Consider the following 20,323-nt stretch of genomic DNA (forward strand, 5'->3'; position numbering starts at 1 on the left):
CCTACAGACAAACTACTTATTTTTATAGATTTACATTCATTTCCCTCCCAGTCTTTAGATAAAAACCAGCATAATTGAAGACTTAGAATGGGGACAGTTTTAGATGTATTATGTACTGTTCCTTGGGATGTAATATGTATTAGTAATATATTGCTGCTGTAATTTAGTAGCTTAAAACAACAAACATTTATTATATAATTTCTGTTGGTTAGAAATCCAGGAGCAGCTTTCCTGGGTGGTTGTGATTCAGGGCTTCTTAGGAGGTTGCATCAAGTTGTGAGTCAAGGCTGCGGTCATCTCACAGCTTGACTGATGGAGAATTTACTTCCAAGTTCTTTCACGTGGTCTCAAAAATCTGCATCTAAGCTCACCTATGTAGCCCTCACAGGGCTGCCTCACTGCATAGCAGCTGCTTGTCCCACAGTGAGTCATCTTGCTAAGACAATGCCCAAGCAGAAGCCACATTCTGTTAGAGAGAAGTCAGTAAATCCAGCCCATACTTAAGGGAAGGGAATCACTGGGGGCCGTCTTAGAAGCTGCCTACCACACATATAAATTAGTGAGTTCATTAGTTTACCAGAGACTAGATAATCAAGTTTATAATGTTTCTGACTGAAATTAAGTTTAATAATATCAAACATTTTTTTAAAGACTGTATTTATTTATTTGACAGACAGAGAATCACAAGTAGGCAAAGAGGCAGGCAGAGAGAGAGAGAGAAGGAAGCAGGCTCCCCGCTGAGCAGAGAGCCCAATGCAGGGCTTCATCCCAGGACCCTGGGATCATGACCTGGGCTGAAGGCAGAGGCTTTAACCCACTGAGCCACCCAGGGGCCCCAATATCAAACATTTTGGGAGAAAAATTCTGTGAGAAAACCACAAATAAGTTTCATATTAGAAGATAGAAAATAAAAATGGAAGCCTTTTAACTTTCATAGAGTAAATTCAGAAGGTACATTAAAATAACACAATTTATTTTTTAAACCATACTTCCCTCAGATTGTCTACTTTAAACTTTGTCCCTTCATTTTAAAAATCGTACTTACCCCTCATCTCCTAAAAACAATTGAAAGCAGCTTACAGAAATATGTAAAATATTATAAGAATTGAAATTAAGCAAAGATGAAAGGAAAGACAGAGATAGAAAACTAAGAAATAAAACTACTACAGGAAGGTCATAGTCTGATGAAAACTGAAGACTAACAAAGATCCATAGCTATGTGACTGAATAAGTTGGTGTTAAGAAAGTGAAAAGGCCAGACCAAGACTAGGAAAAAAATACTTAAAGACATAAAAGTCTTATGTCTACAATATATAAATAACTATTACAAGTCCATAACAATAAAACAACCTGTTTTTTTAAATAGGGAAAAAATTTTAACGCATGGTTTATCATAGAAGATTTCTAAATGACATACAAAATACAAGCTACTATTAAACCACCACTCAAATGGCTAAAATTAAAAAGACTGACAACACCAACTATCAGTAAGAATGTAGCACAACTAGAACTCTCAGTTCACATTTTTTATGAAGTTAATCACAATCCCACTCCTCCTTATTTTACACAAGAGAAATGAAACTATATACACAAACAACAGTAGATGAATGTTCATAGGAGTCTTTTCACAATAGCAAAAAAAACTAGAAACAGTTTTATGATTACATTGTGATATATTCATATACATACAATGTACCTAGCAAGAAAACTGAAAGAACTAATGGTAAATGGACCAGTACATTTGTATATACAAATACTGAAGAATTCAAAGAAGATTTTTCTGCCTGGGGCTTCTGAAGGAAGACAGAATTTTTGCACTTCCCCATGATGACATTAGAAGATCGGAGTTTAGAATTAGAAGTTGAAAGGGTGACATAAAGAGGATGAAACTAAGGTGGAGAAGTCTAAAAGGGGGATGAAGTGTTAGGGGACTCCAACAGATTATGGGGAAGAATAAGATTGCTTGGTAAAGTACGCGCCAACGGTGATGTACCTTAAGTTCTAGACTGCGCATTAAGGAATTGACCATGGGTGAGTGACTTTCCAACTGAAATGAAGCTAAGAAATCACTGTAATAAGGCAATAAAAATTTTACATTCTTGAATGCGACTTGTGAATGGGATAACATCAGGTTATGAACACTGGTATTTATACAAATACAAAACATGATTATTGTTATATGTATTTTTAAATAAAACACAAATCTTTTTTCAATGAGAGGTGTTTAATATTAATAATAGAATAATAGGGAGTGGCATTCATAAATGAATTAAGAAGAAAAGTTAAGTTTCTCTTAAAGGAAGGGAAATTAGGGGAATTTAAGGGAAATTAAGTTTCAATATACTCTATGGGCCAGATACTGTGCTTTGTGCCTTCAGATTACATGCTTTAATCTCAACAACAGGGATATGCAATATTATTTTCATTTTATTGCAGTGGAAATTTAGGTTCAGGAAAAAGGCTTGAGTTCTTATTAATTCACGTACTACATATACAGAAGGAATACTATTCCTCAAAGGTTGGTGAAGGGACTACTTTAAGTAAGATCACCAGGGATGCATGTCCGCAAACCACACCCAGAACTAGTAAATTAGATTGAGATATTGTCAGGGGACAGAAATATGCATTTCTAACTGGCTCATTGGTTGCTTGGTAATTTCAAAAAAAGTTTGAGAACAGCTATCTTAAGACACAGGAGATATTTTTTCTGTGTGGTGATTTCTGATACTAAGGTTTCTTAGAAACAAAAGTTAGCCTCATAAAGGTGATCTGTAGCTTTATTTTTGACTATTAAAATGATATATATTTACAGTATTCATAACCTAGCTATATTTCTCAGTGCTCATATTTCATAAATAGAGTTAAAAAATAAATAAGCCAGCATTCTTTATTGGTTCTTACTAGAATTTATATTTTTTGGCTGCCTAAGATGACCTCTACCTGGTAGTAGTATTTTTCAGTCCTTTTTTTGGCCATTTCCCTTAGTGCTGACCTAAGCTACCTGAGATGTGTTACTTTGTATTTGCCATTTTTATACAGTAAGGGTTAAATAAAGATGTATTTTTATTATATATAGATTAATCATAGTAGATATCAAGTGGAATAGTTTTTGTATTCATGAATAATGGATTTTTGGGAGATAATTCCATTTGCCTAAATTCTTCTGTCTCTTTAACAAGACTATCAACACAAAATAATTCTTTGTAGTATTTAGCTGTCTACTTATGACTTAAAATCCAACACTTACTCTTGGATGATATGTATTTTCAACAGTGATTCTTTTATTGCACACCGAGAAAGTATGCGACAGATGATGAGAAGTTTTTCTGAACCCTTTGGAAGAGACTTGCTCAGTATCTCTGATGGTAGAGGAAGAGCTCATCATAATCATATGAGACATGATGATGGTGAAAATTCCTTGACTGTAAGTTCTTTATTTTAAGTTAGTGAGAAGGCCCTGTGGGATTTGAAGAAAATTATTACAGAAGAATATACGTATCTTTGATGTTAGGATATGAATAATGCTTATGTTATAGAAAAAACTATTATAAAAGGATGGACCTATTGGAAAGCTAAATCCTTTAACAATGAATTGTTAGCTGTGTGGAATTCCACGATGCTACCAAAACTTTAGGATCATATTATAAGCAAACTTAAAGCATTATTTTACATATGTGTCTATAGTTTGTTCTGCATGGCTACCTTGGGCCTTCAAAACTTAGATTAACTTTTAACTGTATTTAACTTGCATAACTACAGAATATTTTCATAAGTTTTATCTGAGAGCAAAACTAGGAGGTTACAAACATATTCAACTAGGAAAAAAAAGTCCTGGATGGTTATAGATTTTAATTACTTTCTTCTCTGTTTATTTTATTTCTATTGCTTTTTCAGTCTCAGAAGTGGCAGTTCTAGAATAAAAATCCACAGGAGTTTCTGGTTTTGGTTTCTATTAATTAGTTAAATTTTGCTATTACATAAGTCTTTCATACTTAGACATAAATATGTCACATGTATCACAACTTAGAGAAAAGGTGTGCCATATCTTGCCTATATAAATTATAAATGTAGAGAAAAAATGAGTTTTGGCTAAAAGACTGAATATTTCAAATAGTCCTAAGAAGTTTGATGGATAAAATTAGATTTACCATATGAACGAAATTTTCACAATCTTTTTCTTATTAATCCAGTATGGATTATTCATATTCCAATTTGTTTTCTTTCAATTAGTGAATAGTGGTATTTATATCTGTATTTTTTTACTTTTAGGGCTATCAGTTTCCATAAAAGTCTAAAATTAAGATCTAAGGAAAAATTATCAAGGAGGGCAGAAATATCAATTATAAAGACATTCTGAAATTTTATCTTTCTATGAGCATTGAAATATTTTGTCTATTTGTTATAAGCATAGCAAGGCAGAAATAGGGCTCTATATAGTACTTTGTATTTATGTGCATAAATGAGCTACTTGTAGCTTTTGTGGAAGAAGGAAAATGTGACAATTTTATTCCCAATGGAAAAAGATATTATATCATATCAACCATCTTAGAATGCTAACACCAGTGCACTTTTTTCTTGTTCAAACTATATGAAGACCCTTTGCCAGCCAGGAGTACTGAGTATTGTCCTAGGGCAGTAATAATTTTTAAAATATAGATTTATAACAAAGTTATAGCAGATTTTCCAAGGAACATTCAGCCTCTCTTTTAGCCAAACTCATTTTAATTTATACTGGTGAGAAATGGCTCTCCTTTTTTCCCATAGGGTATGATATATTTGATATGTGTATGTCTAAATGTGAAAGACTGAACGTAAGAGCAAAAATAAAATTTAAAAAAAGATAGCCAAACAAACAATAACAACAAAAGACCTCTATGCCAACTTGAACTTTTCTAAGTTCAGTTAGATGTGAAGGTAGAAACAGAAATTAAAAATTGACTGCAGAAGATGGAAAAGATTGCTGCTATTTGAAAAGAGTACAGCCAAGAGAACAATAGACTTTTCTGAGCATGCTAGCTGTTCTAGTCCATTTAAACTTTAATAAAAATTCATAGAAAGCTTCTCTCTCTCTAGTGAAGCTGTAAAGTTTTTTTTAAAAATTTTTTAAAGAATTTTCTTATTTATTTATGAGAGAGCACATACATGCGCCCATGAGTGGAGTAAGGGGCAGAGGGAAAGGGAGAGAGAGAATCCTAAGCATCCTAAGCGATGACTCAATATGGAGCCTGGTGCTGAGCACAGGACCCTGAGATCATGACCTGAGAGGAAATGAGGCTGAAATGAAAGAGTCTGCAACTTAATGGACTGAAACACCTAGGCACCCTAAACTGTAAGTTTTTAAATGATTGTTTTCATTAAGCGGTGAGACATTATGCTGCTGCTTTTAAGCATAGTGGATGAAAATCTGTATTTCAGATAGACATCATGACAATTTTTTTCTTTAGTTTTGGTCCATTACTTGACATATGTCCTTTTTTTAGGGGAGAAAGAGCAGAGGCAGATGGAGCGGGGCAGAGAGAGAATTTTTTTTTTAAGATTTTATTTATTTATTTGAGAGAGAGAGGGAGAGCACCAAGTACGAGAGGGGGAAGGATCAGAGGGAGAAGCAGACTCCCCACTGAGCAGGGAGCCCTATCTGGGGCTCCATTCGAGGCTCCATTCAGGGCTCGATCCCAGGACTCTGGGATCTTGACCTGAGCTAAACGCAGATGCTTAACTGACTGAGCCACCCAGGTGCGCCGGGAGAGAGAATCTTAACCAGGCTCCATGCCCAGCGCACAGCCTGATGCTGGGCTCCATCTCATGACCCTGAGATCATGACCTAAGCTGAAATCAAGAGTTGGCTGCCCACCTGACTGAGCCACCCAGGCGCCCCTAAAACTAGATAATTTAATCTATAAATTTAATCTTCCAAGCAACTGAGCCACCTAGGCCCTCCAACATTTGTCATCTTTATCAGCCATTTTATGAAGGAAAACAGAGACTCCTACAAAAGTAGGGGAAGCATCAGTTATGTTATTTTCTTGTTTATATTATTAGCATTTTCTTCAGTTCATGATTTCTTTATAGGGGATTTTCTAAGCCACTTTTCCATTTTGGGAGGATTAGTTTTATTTAAAACTTGATTTTTTTTATTTTTTGGAATTTATTCATTTTAGAAATAGAGATAGAACACGAGTGGGAGTTGGGGGGAGGAGCAGAGGGAGAGGGACAAGCAGACTGAGCACTCAGTGCAGAGCCTGACTTAAGGCTTGATACTAGGACCCTGAGATCATGACACCACCTGAATCAAGAGTCAGCTGCCCAACTGACTTGAGCCACCCAAGTGCCCCTAAAACTAGATAATTTAATCTGTAAATATATTTAATTAAGCAGTTCATAATTCAAGGTATGACATGTGACCATCTAACATTTAGATTGAGTGATGGTACCAGAGTGAATCTACAATGTTTTTATTTTCAGTGAAAAGAAAGTAGTGTATTGACGATAATACACTTATAATAATACACTTTGGAGATTACTGTTCTAAATATATAGTATAGATATATATAATCTGATATAATTTATTATATAATTTTATATACAGTTTTCTCTATTTTTCGGCATAATTTACAAAGGAGAGAAGTATCACTGAATGATGGTAAAACCTTATATATACCCTTTACCCAAAAATTTAAATTTTACTTTCAGTATTTGAAACTTCCAAGTAATGAATGTTTTTAATATGTATATATGTGTGTCTAAAATTTTATTTTTACTTCTCTGTTTCCTACTGAGGAATACAATTTGTGAACTATTAGATAATTCTACCTATTACACTTAACATTCTTTTGCCTATCAAAGACCCTACATATTTTTAAATCTGTGTATGATCCTTTCTGAAGTCTATATTTTTTATTCTATGTATTAGTTCTTGGGAGACATTCATTAATTTTTTTGCCCAATATTTCTACTTTTGAAATGTTATTAATGTGAATAATTGCTTATTTTTAATCAGTTATGAGCACGATTAACTCATCTCTTAAAAATACAGAATAGTTGAGCAAAGGAAAGATGAGATATTAATCATTGTACCTTATGTTTTAATTAATTTTAGTGTGAAATTATATTTCCTTTGACAAATGTTTGTCTTAATCTATAGCAAAGACTTTTTTTCTTTCAACTGCCTTTGATAAATACTACAGTAGTCATATTTAAAAGTGGTATATGGTCTCCCTATTTATCTGCCACACTCCTGTCTGGCTTTATGATGAATAATAAGTGGTTAGTTTTTTAAAATATATTTTGAGGGGGCACCTGGGTGGCTCAGTGGGTTAAAGCCTCTGCCTTCAGCTCAGGTCATGATCTCAGGGTCCTGGGATCGAGCCCCGCATGGGGCACTCTGCTCAGCGGGGAGCCTGCCTCCCCCTCTCTCTCTGCCTGCCTCTCTGCCTACTTGTGATCTCTGTCTGTAAAATAAATAAATAAATAAATAATCTTTAAAAATATATATATATATTTTGAGGATTTTTTTATTAAGTGGTTCTAAAACTTTGTTAGTTATGAACTATGTGATTATATAGTACATTTCTTTTTCAGGGATTATTATATAATAAATATCAACCAAAATTAACTGGATTTTTTTTTCTAGGCAATGAATTCTCTTGTGCCTTTTGGCGGTTTTGGTGGTATGGTTCGTATCATGAGACACAGACCATTTTAACAATATTTTCTGACAAATACTTATTTTTCATTAACCCAAGCAAAAGTGAATTGGCATGCAGTTTCACTTATTTTCAAAATAGCTTTTTGGTTTGTACTGAAACCTGTTTTATGTATTAATCTTAGAGTATTCAGGCATGTTTTTTCTGAACTAAGTCATATCAACATAGATAAAATCAGTCTTCCAAGAAAGAAAAAATACAATTTAATAGATAAATATTTGCTTGATTTACAAAAGGGATCCCCATAGTTTGTTTGAAAGTTTGGATACTTTCACATATTTATGATGACTTTCTAAAAGATGAAGAAGCACCAAACTATAGCTAGAGAAGCACATTTGGAGAAGCTCAGATTGTCTGCTCTTTCTAGGACTCTAAAGTTAGTTTGTGCATGCTGCTTTTCCTTTCCCACATCCAAGTATGGCTAGTCTACAACCAGCTTTTCTCCCACTCCTGTTTCTTTTCTGTTATGCTAGTTTCTAGTACACTTAAAAGCAGCCTGAGAAGTAGCAGAGAATAGCATGACTTTAGAACATTTCCTATGGATGCATCTGTGCTCTTATGAAAAAGTTTCTTCTGTGTTAGACTTGAATCATTTGTCTTCTTAAAGTTGGATGAACCACATTTGTCCTTTCTGACCAGAGTTTCAGTGGGACAAATGACAAATTAAAAAACCGGTTATAGCCAGAGTTATCAGTAAAACGATCAGGAAGTTCAGCATGCTGTGGAAGCACAGATAGAGGAAAGCCTTTTACCCAGACCTTTTGGGGTGGTAGGGTGTGGAGATTAATCAGAGATTTCTGGAACCTTAAGGATGAATAGGAGTTAGCCAGGAAAAGCAGGGAGAGGAGGAAAGAGAGTGTTCAACACAGAAGAAACAGCACGTGCATAGACTTAGTGGCTAGGGAGCTCAAAGATGTTTCGGATCACTTGGCCCTGGAGCATGAGTTGGAGAGTAGATAAAGATAGAATGGTAACCAGGGACTTCTTTTGGTCCTGGTAAGGACTTTAGACATTATCTTAAGAATAGGGGAAGCAGTTGATGAATTTTCACCAAAATGGTAATAGAAGCAGGTTCTCATTTTTGAAAGATTATTGTGCCTTTAGGGGAAGGAAAGATTAGAAGGGACCGCAGTAGAGGCAGGGAGGCCAGGAGGCTGTTAAAGTGTTCTGGGAAATATTAGTAATGGCTTCTATTTAGGCAGTAGCTCATCTGAGAGTTAAAGAGGTAAATGGGTAAAACTTGGGGATTTACTGGGTTGGAAGGACAGTAAAGAGGGAAAAGGAAAATATTATGCCTACTTTTTGGTGTGAAGAATTAGCTACGTGGAAATACCACTGAGGTAAGGAACAGTGCATTCATACAGTACAGATATGAGAGCAGGGGCGGTCAAAAGATCATTTTGGTTTGGGGTGTTGGGCCTTTGAGGCATCTGCAGTATGTCCAGGTGGATTTATCTGGTGAACAATTGGATATATGGGTTTAAGCCAAGCTAGAGATAATTTGTTCATTCATTCAGCAAATATTTACTGAGCCCTCCTTATGTGCAAGGGAATTATTTTTAAAGTATTGAGAATATAGTAGTGAATAAGACAGAAAAACTGCCCTACCTTCACAAAGATGATTTCTAGAGTGGGAAGACAGGCAATAAACAACAAAATAATTTCAGATAAAGTACTTCAAAGTACTATGAAGGAGATGAAACAGGGTAATGATATGAGAGATGGGAAGTGAAGCAGAGATTACTTTTGCAGGTGGCCTTTCTAAGGAGGTAATACTGGAATGATGAGAAGAAACTATGCTGAGAGTCAGGATAAAAACATTCAGGGAGAGAGAAGAGCTTGTGTACAAAGTTCCCAAAGGCCTTAGGAGCCCACTGGCATGTTAGCTCTAAATTGTACCCATACTTTTTGTCACTCCAAGGTGTTGGGCCACCCCACAGCAAGTACAGATGGATTTTGGATGGCTGATTTGACAGTGAATTGAGGAAAGGGCAGAATATACCTTAACATCTGATCTTTTCTTCCTTCTCTTCCTCTTCTTAGTTGGGCTAGCCCTTCCAACTCTTGTGAATTATCTCTTATATAGCCCTGATGATGAAACAAAGCATTCAGAATGTTTCCTGAATTGTGTTGAATCTCTGAAATGCAGATTTATTCTATTGCAGTTCTTTGTGTATCCAAAGATTATCAGTATCCCCTAAATGTGCCTTTGTTCTTCCCTATGGTGTTAAGTGCCTGTTCTAAAGAAGAATTTGGTTTTCCCATCTGTTTCCCATTGTTACAAGGAATAAAACCCACTGGAAGGCGGAGACATAGACAGGCCTTTGATAATTCTTTATTGAGTCCCAGCTTGGCATACAGCAAAAGAATCTCTAGAGGGGTTGAAATACGAGCATTGAACTACAGTGCCTTACAGGATTTAAAAGACTACTGTTTGAGTGGAGGAATTCCTTGAATCAAACACTCCTTCTGTTTTATAATAGTAAACAATGCATCAGGTGACACACTAAAATGTGTGCATCACTTTTTAAATTTCTTGTGAGTGTTCTAACAGTAAAACTTAAAATCAATAGCAGATTTTTCTAGAGCAGAGCTTCTCAGCCCCTGACACCACTGACATTTTAGGCTAGATAATTCTTGTTCTAGGGGGACTGTCCTATTCTTTGTAGGATTTTAACAGGGTCCCTGACCTTTACTCAGTAGATTACAGTTATACACCCTCCTCAGTTGTGACACACAAAAATGAATATAATATTAACAAATGTCCCCTGGGAGTCAAAATCAGTCTTGACTAGGAAACCACAGTTCTAGAGGAGTTAACTACTCTTCTAAAGAAGCATATGCCATGCCTCAAGGGAATGTTCTACTGAGCCTTCTGTGGTAGGCAGCAAATTCCAGGCCTACAGTAGAGTGAATTAACCTCTATTACTTGGAACCTCTTATGATGTAAAGGAGAGGTGGAGACCTCAGAGGCAGTTTCTATCAGCTGTGTTGTACTGGTGGAAGTGATATTGGTATCATATACCCAAGTTTTATTGATTTGCATGGTGAGATATTGAGAGGGAAGAAGGAAAAACTTGAAAACTAGTCTATGCTAGAATTGTCCCAGCCCAGAATACACTGCTCAGTATTTAAATATTAACTAAATTTGTTATAAGAAAGTTGGTAAATGTGTATTTATTTATATGTTCATGTGTGTATATATACACATATCTGTATGCATGTATTTACAGTGATGCAACCCCCTAATCATTTAAATGTTGGCTCTTTGAGATTTTGTATATGCTTCCATTTTTTCTTTAACAAATTGCTTTTTTGTATAGTTCTTAAATTATCTTTGCCTGGCCGTTTGCTGCATGAGCTCCCACTACATAAATCAAGAAAAAAAATTTTTCAGCTGTTTTGGGAAGGTTGATTTGCTTCTTTTGTGTTGTACTTATAGTTAATAATATACTTCCTAATGTCCTGTAGCGTACAGATGTCAACCCTTTCCAGGCAATGGACCGAATGATGTTAAATATGCGAAACAGTATGCAGGAATTACAAAGAAACTTTGTAAGTACTAAAAAATTGATGAGAATGTTATTCTCAGTTATTGGTACCCTATATTATTAGTGGCTTTCAACTTTTTTTAACCATGGTCCACAGTGACTAAAAAATATATCTTAACAGTATGACCCAGTACATAATACTTGTGTACTGTATTAAAAAACCTGAAACAAAAGTTTTGTGACAAAATGATCATACTATTTACAGTGTGTGCTTATATTTTCTGTTTTAGCTCATATTTTTAAAATCCTGGTCACAATCCACCAAATTGATTTTACAACCTACGAGTTTGAAAAATAGCGTTAATTAACTTACATGATTAAAAAAAAACACAACCTGAAAAACATTTATCTTGCTGAAGGTCACTATTGTAAATGAACATTTTTATATGAATTTAGACTTTTTAATTATTTTTAGTTTGTCTACTTAAAAGGCTTTGTGGCATCTAGGAAATTAAGTTTTAGTATTTTCTTAAAAAAAGCTGAAAACAGAAATTTCAGGAATATGTTTAGGCATTGGATTATATCAATAGAGTTCAAATAGTTATAAACTAGTACTGATACTCTTTTCTACTCACAATTTTAACATCAAAAAATTAACTTGATTCAATATGAAGAAGACACATTTTAATCATCTAGTTTAGAATCTAAGGACCATTTCAGAATGTCCAAATCTAGGGCATTATTAATGATCATCATAATCTAGCAATCTGGTACCCACAGGAGGTATGAAACTTCTTGGTGTATGGCTAATTGGCTCAGCGTTGGCAAAATTGCACACAGGGGTCAACCACTGACTATAAAAGCATCATAGGCTTCAGGGCATAGCATCTATATTTAAATCTAAGCTGCAAGTCTTTGATCACAAAGACTTAAGGATCTCTGAGTATGTCACTTATTCCTCACAAGCAGAGTGAGAATCAGTACCTAAAATGGAAGGAAATTAGATCCTTCCTGGGGGTGCCATTTGGATATACCATCCTGATAGTATGGTATCCTTGGTAGTACTTTAACTAGTGTTGTTACTTATTTGAATCATCTGATGTCAATTCTTCATTCTTGACTAAACTCTCTGGACTTAAAATTTATATTTACCTCTAGGGTCACCTTTCAGTGGATCCAAATGGACATTCATTTAGTTCTTCCTCAGTTATGACTTATTCCAAAGTAGGAGATGAACCACCAAAGGTTTTCCAGGCCTCAACTCAAACCCGTAGGGCTCCAGGAGGAGTAAGTATTTTCTGAGCATTCTTGGAGCTTTATAAAGTTGTGGAATGATAGGTCACCTATATTGGATTTTAATTATGAAAGCTTGATCTGGTATTCTGGGGGTTCAGATGAGGGAAGAAGACACATATCACTGTGAAGAACAATAATGCTAACTGTATTTACTTAGTTTAAGGCATTTTTTTCCTCCTTTCCATCCCCACCTCAGGAGCCTTTTTTCATGTAAGTATCTATTGATGTTTATTCTTACCTTTACATGTTGACCAGGTAAGTAGACACTAAAAGAAGTCTTTGTCTCATGAAATAAATGTCTATTTTTAATTTATATCAGAAGCAAAAGAATTTTTTTAACTTATGAAATACTTCAAGAATACAGAAAAGATATAGAAAATAATATAATAAATACCCACATTCCTCCCACCCAGTTTAGTCAAATCATAACATTTTTCTCTATTTGCTGTAAGTTCTCTCTTGTTTTGTTTTCTTTTTAAGCAAAAATACTAGATGCAGTTAAAGCTTTCAGTACACTCTTCCTCCCTGGTTCCTTTTCCCTTTCACTCCCTCCCCACAAAAGAACCATTTTCTTGTATCTCAAACTTATGATTCTCATGTGTGTTTTTATAATTTTATTACTTATGTATGCTTTGTAAATAATATAATGAATTATTTTATGGTTCCTAAACTTTATGTAGTTTCATGCTACATGTGTCCTCTGCAACTTGACTTTGCTCAGGCATATACTTCTGAGATCTATTCAGCTTGATATATGCAGCTCTCTTTATTTATTTTGACTTTTATATATTATCCAAAATATGAATATGCCACAGTTTTTAATCTATTTTTCTGTTGATTGATACTTAGGTATTTCTGATTTTTCACTTATCTTTATACATGTCTTCTTGTGCAAATGTTTTAGGAAAGGTATTGTTGGTTTGTAGGAGATGGGTGTTTTCATCTTTATGTAAAAATTACTAAGTTACTCTCACACAGTGATTGAAACAGTTGGCTCTCACAAAGCCTGGTATGAGAGTTCCTATTTCTACACTTCCTCATTAGTACTTATAGTTAAAAAAAAAAAAAAGTTTGCCTGTTTACTGGGTGTGAATAGCTCTTACATATAAAGATATAACTTTTAATGATGCTGTTGGCATAGTGCAGACATTTTCATTTTCACTTGCTGTAAGTGACATACATCTTAAATGAAAACAGTTTAATTGTAGACATCCCGCAGCAAACCATGCTAATATTAATGGTCTTTGGCTATCATGAATATTCTCATAACCCATAGAGTTGATATGTAAGAGCCATGAGATTCAAGCTCATCAACATGACTGCTGAATAATCAATTGCCCTTATTTATAGGGATGTACTCCCAAATATGATACTGTTAAGGACACTATTGAAGGCACTAAGTCTTATATAATTAAGTAATTATTTGTTATACTATTTGATTACAACTTAGAAAAAGTTTAAATTGTATTGGTTCTATTTGCCCTAGACATTTTAATTTTAAGCAATTCAGAAAATATCAGAGAACTATTACCACAACTCTACTGCAAGTTGGTAGTGGAACTAAGTAGTACCCAGTGTTTTTAGAGCTGTAGATTTATGGTCTTAACCTCTATTAGTAAATAGGTCCTGAGGAGTTGAGAATTATATCCATTCTCTATATATTTAAATAACAATTTTTAATTTTTATTTTCTTTATTTTTTCAGATAAAGGAAACTAGGAAAGCAATGAGAGATTCTGATAGTGGGCTAGAAAAAATGGCCGTTGGTCATCATCTTCATGACCGAGCTCATGTCATTAAAAAGTCAAAGAATAACAAGACTGGAGATGAAGAGGTCAATCAAGAGTTCATCAATATGAATGAAAGTAAGTTGTCACAGAAAATAGTATTCTTCTTCTTAAAATAACAGCTGTACTGGTAGAACTTGATGAATGTTTTTTGTAGAAACATTCCATAAGGTGTCATTTTGAGGTAGTTTATGAATAATATGTGTGGGGACTACCAGGGATGACCTTATAAAAGTAATAAAATTGGGGTTTCATTGTTTCATAGAAATTTGTTTTTTATACTGATTTTTGGTAATGTTATTTATTTTTTGTTCTATACTTGGTAAATGGAATCTTTTGAACTGTCATTTAGTAAGATTGCCAGTAGGCAAAATGAGTTTTTACATATTTCTAAGGTATATTTGAAAAGTATAAAAAAGAATAAAGAAGAAAACTAAAATTATCCATAATCCCAACCCAAAACAACTATTCATGTTTTAGTATATTTCTTCCTAGTAGTTTTATGTATATGTAAACACATATACTTTTTCTAAAAATTAGTATTTTACAATCTAGTTTATATTGTACTTATTTTAGTTCACCATTATAATTGTGAAATCAGTTACCTATGATGTTGTTTTTCAAAAACATTCTAAATGGTTACCTAAAAGTTTTTGTGAATGGGCCATAACTTATTTAAAACATTCTTTATTGTTGGGCACTTCAGTTTTTGTATAGATGAGATTTTAATTTCTTGTATTGTTAGATAATATATCATGTATATTTCAAGTACATCTTTCCATTTTCTGGATTTTATATTCATTCTTCAATGCATTTAAGTCCTTCCAGTGTCGTAACTCTTCTCGTTGTAGTTTTTGGGTTAAATTCATCTCCTACTTTCCAAAAGTATTTTGAGTAGAAGTGTTTTGTCACTTTAAATTTTTTTAATGGAAATGGTTTAAATTATCGTATCATTTCAGAAAAAAATTCTCTTAGGGTTGGCTTGGACAAAGTTATTTTTATGCAATGAGATGGAATCTACAACATCTTAACCTTTCTTTAATTTTAAACTTTATAGTTTTGTCATAATTAAATATATACAGAGTACTTACAATAATTAAAATGTTGAAGGAAAATTTAGTGAGGGAACACATTATTATTATAAAGTCCGTCTGATAGAACAAGTATTACCATTTTACATATTGTTAATTGAAGTTAGATTGCCTAATTCATAACAAATTGACAGTTGAGATGAGTAACCTGTCTTAGGAAACTGACAGCAGAAGCTTGTGAGGTAGGCCAAGTTATGCAGGAAAACGGTGAGGTTAATAGGAAGTGCTAGTTATAGGAGAAGTGCCCAAGTACAGACCAGGAAGATGACCCAGGAAGAAAGGCTGTAAGTCAGTATAATTGAGTCAAAGGGTTCATTGGGTAGAATAACGTGATATGCAGGCAGATACATGAAAAACCAGATCATCAATAACCAAATTACGAATAGGAATAAAAGAGGAATAGGCAAAAAAAGGAAATAGTACTCTGAATCAAAGACCTTTATATTTGGGACAGTTCCCTGCCTCTGTCTTGAGGTTAGGCTGAGGGAAGCACAAGGCCAGAATCAAGTATGTGGGAGCCAAGGCAGCTACTGACAGTTGACATCTTAATACTTGCCTCTTTATTTTGATATTTAATGTAGGTGATGCTCATGCTTTTGATGATGAGTGGCAAAATGAGATTTTGAAGTACAAACCAGTGGGACAGTGGTGCAATGTAGAAAACCCTAGGATGAGAAGTGTTGGTCATGAGAATTCAGGCTGCCGAGAACTTAAAAGAAGGTAAAATTATTTCTAAAACAAATTATATTTTTTTAACAGGAATTAGAAGAAAAGTAATGTAATTTTACCTCTGTCAGGAAGTTTTGATTAACATCCGTTGTTTCTATCAACAGTATCTTTTTTGAAGGATGTCATGACTTTATATTATATCTGAGCATTCCACACAAATTTGAATTTGGATCTAAAAACCAATAATATTTTAAGATTGCGTGATTAGTAACTCACTAGCAAACTATGCTTCAGAAGAGAGGGGCTAAAATCCTTTTAAGAAAAAGTGAAATATTATAATGTAGTTCTTCTTAAAACAGATTTTAATCTGGATGTAGGAGGAGTTATACATTTCATGCCAGGTAAGATATTGGTATCTAGAGATCTGATAAGGGAGGAGGGGCTGTATTTGAAAGGCTTAACAAAACTCCCCTGACAAGTCAATGGTAAAAGCATTTTTAGATACTTGTGTAATATATAACATTACTTGCACCTATATTAGGTATTAGATATTTTGGAAGAATTTTCCCAAAACTTTAGCCTCCTTTGGGATTACCTTTGGAATAGCTGTGCTGAAACCACACCATTAAGATTATAAAGATTTTTGTACATTTAGTGTATATTCTAGAGTTAGAATTTAATTTGGTTCTCTGGGGGAAAAAATGGAAAACAATACCTAGTTCCTATTAAATTTACACTTGAGAAAGAAGAGGCCTCGCCAGGCCTTAAAATAGAAATCTGTTCTAGGCCGTAAGAGAGTGGAGGATTGCTGCAGAAGGTGGAAGGCTTCACAGAACCAGCGGTGGACAAGTGGGTATCAAGTAAATCAGAAGCCTTGTGCAGAATTTCATGAGCTAGGATCTTTTATTTTTAAATACTTATTTAGGAATTTAGAGCCCTAATACTTTCTGTAGAAAATTAGCTTCCATATTACTTTTAGGCAATATTTGTCTCAGTTTGGAAACTCTATTGATAAAAAAAAAATTACAGTGCTAAGTTTGACTATGAAACAAGGTCCCTGTTAGAGAAAGCATGCTCTTTATAGATGATCCATAAATCTCTGGCCCTGTCCGTGGCATTTCCTGTAAACCAGCACTGTCCAATAGCCCTTTCTGAAATGATTTTCTATAATAGTGAAAATGTTACGTATCTATACTGTCCAATATGGCACCCATTAGACACATGCGGCTATTGAACCACTCTTCATATGTGGCTGATACAGCTGAGGAACTGAATTTTAAGCTTTATTTTAATTAATTTAAATGTAAACGATGTGGCTAGTGGCTGCCAGTTGGATGGATGGCGTGGTTAAACAGTTAAATCTATCTCAGGAAAACAGCGTTGCTTTCTTAAATGTGAATGAAATAATCTCCCACATGTTTTTCAAAGCTATTATGGAAGTCTTAGATAAAACTTAAAAGTATTTTTTAATCATGTTTGTATTGATTTGTAAACTACTGGCCATTTGAAAAATGGTATTAATGTTCATATTATATTTCTCAGGGAGAAACCTCATCAAAGTCCAGCCATTGAACATGGAAGAAGATCAAATGTTTTTGTGGACAAACTCAACGTCAAAGGATCACCTGTGAAAATCAACAAAAAATAAATAGCCTTGCATTTGATTTCTTTAGCTTTGATTGTTTTAACAGAGAAAGTCATGGTGCTGGGTAATACATATAAGACCAATCTCTTGTTATATCAGTACTGTATTTAACTTTCTTCTGATATCTGAATGTTCTTGGAAGTGCTAGCTTTATATTGTCCATACTTTAGGAATAAAACTTTGATTTTCAACAATTCAAGTTGCTAAACATTCTATAAACTCTTCTCTTTAAAACATACTAATTTTTAAGGCTGATTTTGCTTTCCCAATTATTTTCCTATTGGCTATGTTTTCTTTTATATAGTCAAGATTGAATGTAGAGCTAGTTTTATCATATGTGTTAGTTATAAGAAAATAAAATATTAAAAAATAGTCTCAGTTTTCACTAACACACCACCACAGTGATGCTAAGAAAGGTACAATAATTTAAATCAGATTTCATGTGTTATATAGCCAGCTAGCTTTAAGATTTTTAAAAAATAAAGCAAAATTATATTAGTACTGTTCTATGAGAAATTAGTTATTTTGATAAATTACATTAAAATCAGAATTCTGAATTTTAAGATTTTAAATTGCTAATATATGATTTTTATTCTTATAATTTCATTATACAGTGTATTCTTTTTTGTTCCACATCACATTCTTAACATTCATCAGACTTTACATTGACCTTTCTCTTTAACTTCTTAAGGTAGCATATTTCTGCTCTCCTTTCCCACAAACAGCTTAATCTGTCTCTACAGTTAACATTCTAAAGTTGGAATGTCCTTGGAGAAACTCTGCTCAGCCTTTTTGTGACATTTAGAAAAATGCATTTGGTATTCTGTAAACCTGAATGATTGATTGTCTCAAAATGTCTTAGACAGGTGATATGTGTTCTTGAGCAAGGTACTTAATAATTCAGTTGTTCCCTTTTATACCATTTAAAAATTCAGCTTTAGCTTTTTCTAGAATTCAAGCATTAATCTGTTTTTAGAAAAAGTTTGAAGTTTATGAGAATATTATATCTTAACCTTAAGTTTTTGTTGTTTCAGAGGAAAAAAGACCAGAAAATCCACTATCACCTTGTAATCCTAATATCTTACTTTTTTCACTTTTGAAATAGAACTGTGTGATTGAGCTTATACTTTCCTATTTTCCATATTGTATCCTGTTAATTTTATTAGTCGGTGTGTTTCATGCCTCTAATTAGTTACAAAATAAGATGCATACCTGTCAATTCATTTTTATAACAAAAAGTAATTGAGCATGTATTAATTAAAAATGTTAACATTTTCCTCTTATGCGTACATTGGTATACTAGTAACATATTGGGAAGTTGTCATAAGGCATGAATTCTAAATAACACTTTTGTATAAATTTACTTGATAGAGCAAAATCCCAATAGAATAGACACTGTAATACTCTTCTGCCTAAATCATTACACTGATAACTTGAATCAATATATTCAAATATAAAAACACACTTTACCCAAAAAAACCCCACACTTTAATAAATGTATTTAAAGCTATATAACTTCTGTGCAGCATAAAGCAGTTATAGCATTTACAGCTATTTTTTCTCCCAATTTGTTTATCATAGAAAGTAAATAAAAATTGAATTAAATATATATTTCTTCTTATGCCACAGAGCTTCATAAGGGACCACTCATAAAACTATGTGACATAGAGAGAGTAAATGTCAATTCTTTATATTCACATGTTGCTGGAATTTCCTCTTTTCAGAATTATTTTTACCATGCTGCTGAAGTCAACCATATAAGAAAGAAGATTCTCTGTAGCTTGTAGTTCATATTATTTTTCCCTTGTGGATAACCATTGATGTTTCTGGAACCCTGGATCTTTTGGGACTAGAAAGATAGTAACAGTTTGGTGAATGTGGCCTTGGCAATGAGGTCAAGCTGGATACTTATAATCCTTTCCTTGCTACATTAGAGTTCTTCCTGGCAGTCTCAGTGATAGGTTTCCATTACTCTGCCTTTATGACTCCATTATCCTTTACTGTCACAAGGCAAGGGCAGGAGCACATTGGACCTGAGGGTTGCTGGAGGGGAGGAGGCTGGGGGGATGGAATGGCTGGGTGATAGACATTGGGGAGGGTATGTGTTGTGGTGAGCACTGTGTGTTGTGTAAAACTGATGAATCACAGACCTGTACCCCTGAAACAAATAATACATTATATGTTAACTTAAAAAAAAAAAGTAATCAGGGGCGCCTGGGTGGCTCAGTGGGTTAAAGCCTCTGCCTTCGGCTCAGGTCATGATCCCAGGGTCCTGGGATCGAGCCCCGCTTCGGGCTCCCTGCTCAGCAGGGAGCTTGCTTCCTCCTCTCTGCCTGCCTCTCTGCCTACTTGTGATCTCTGTCTGTTAAATAAATAAAATCTTAAAAAAAAAAAAAGTAATCAGATGATGCCCTAAATATGGCAATAACATGATGGTGGTATTTGGAGATGGTGCTTTGGGGAAGTGATTAGCTCATGAGGGTGGAAACCTCCTGAATAGGATTAGTGCCTTAATAACAGAGACACTAGAGAGCTCCCTTGCCTTTTTTTTTTTTTTTTTAAAGATTTTACTTATTTGACAGAGCACAGGCAGGGGGAGCAGCAGGTAGAGGGACAGGGAGAAGCAGCTTTCTTGCCAAGCG

The 20,323-nt window shown here is 34.2% G+C and overlaps 1 protein-coding gene across 5 annotated transcripts in view; it reads left to right on the forward strand.

The window, feature by feature from the left end:
- The window catches only part of MLF1 (myeloid leukemia factor 1), a 34,778-nt gene extending 15,495 nt beyond the window's left edge, over nucleotides 1–19,283 (forward strand). Inside the window, exons 2-9 of one of the 5 annotated variants that reach the window (XR_013968379.1) lie at nucleotides 3,274–3,424; nucleotides 7,631–7,672; nucleotides 11,175–11,258; nucleotides 12,353–12,481; nucleotides 14,195–14,354; nucleotides 15,949–16,087; nucleotides 16,823–16,885; nucleotides 17,579–18,964. Coding sequence is in view for 3 of the 5 variants with exons in the window: in XM_080829850.1 (XP_080685976.1) it covers nucleotides 3,274–3,424; nucleotides 7,631–7,672; nucleotides 11,175–11,258; nucleotides 12,353–12,481; nucleotides 14,195–14,354; nucleotides 15,949–16,087; nucleotides 17,579–17,684 (811 nt within the window). In the remaining 2 variants the exon portion in view is untranslated. Of the gene's footprint in view, nucleotides 1–3,273; nucleotides 3,425–7,630; nucleotides 7,673–11,174; nucleotides 11,259–12,352; nucleotides 12,482–14,194; nucleotides 14,355–15,948; nucleotides 16,088–16,822; nucleotides 16,886–17,578 lie in introns of all 5 variants that reach the window. The other 4 variants (XR_013968380.1, XM_080829850.1, XM_080829851.1 and 1 more) reach the window with 4 other exon arrangements.
- Nucleotides 19,284–20,323: the final 1,040 nt, after the last annotated feature.

This window comes from Martes martes, assembly GCF_963455335.1.
Source record: "Martes martes genome assembly, chromosome: 1".
In the NCBI taxonomy this organism is placed as follows: domain Eukaryota; kingdom Metazoa; phylum Chordata; class Mammalia; order Carnivora; family Mustelidae; genus Martes; species Martes martes.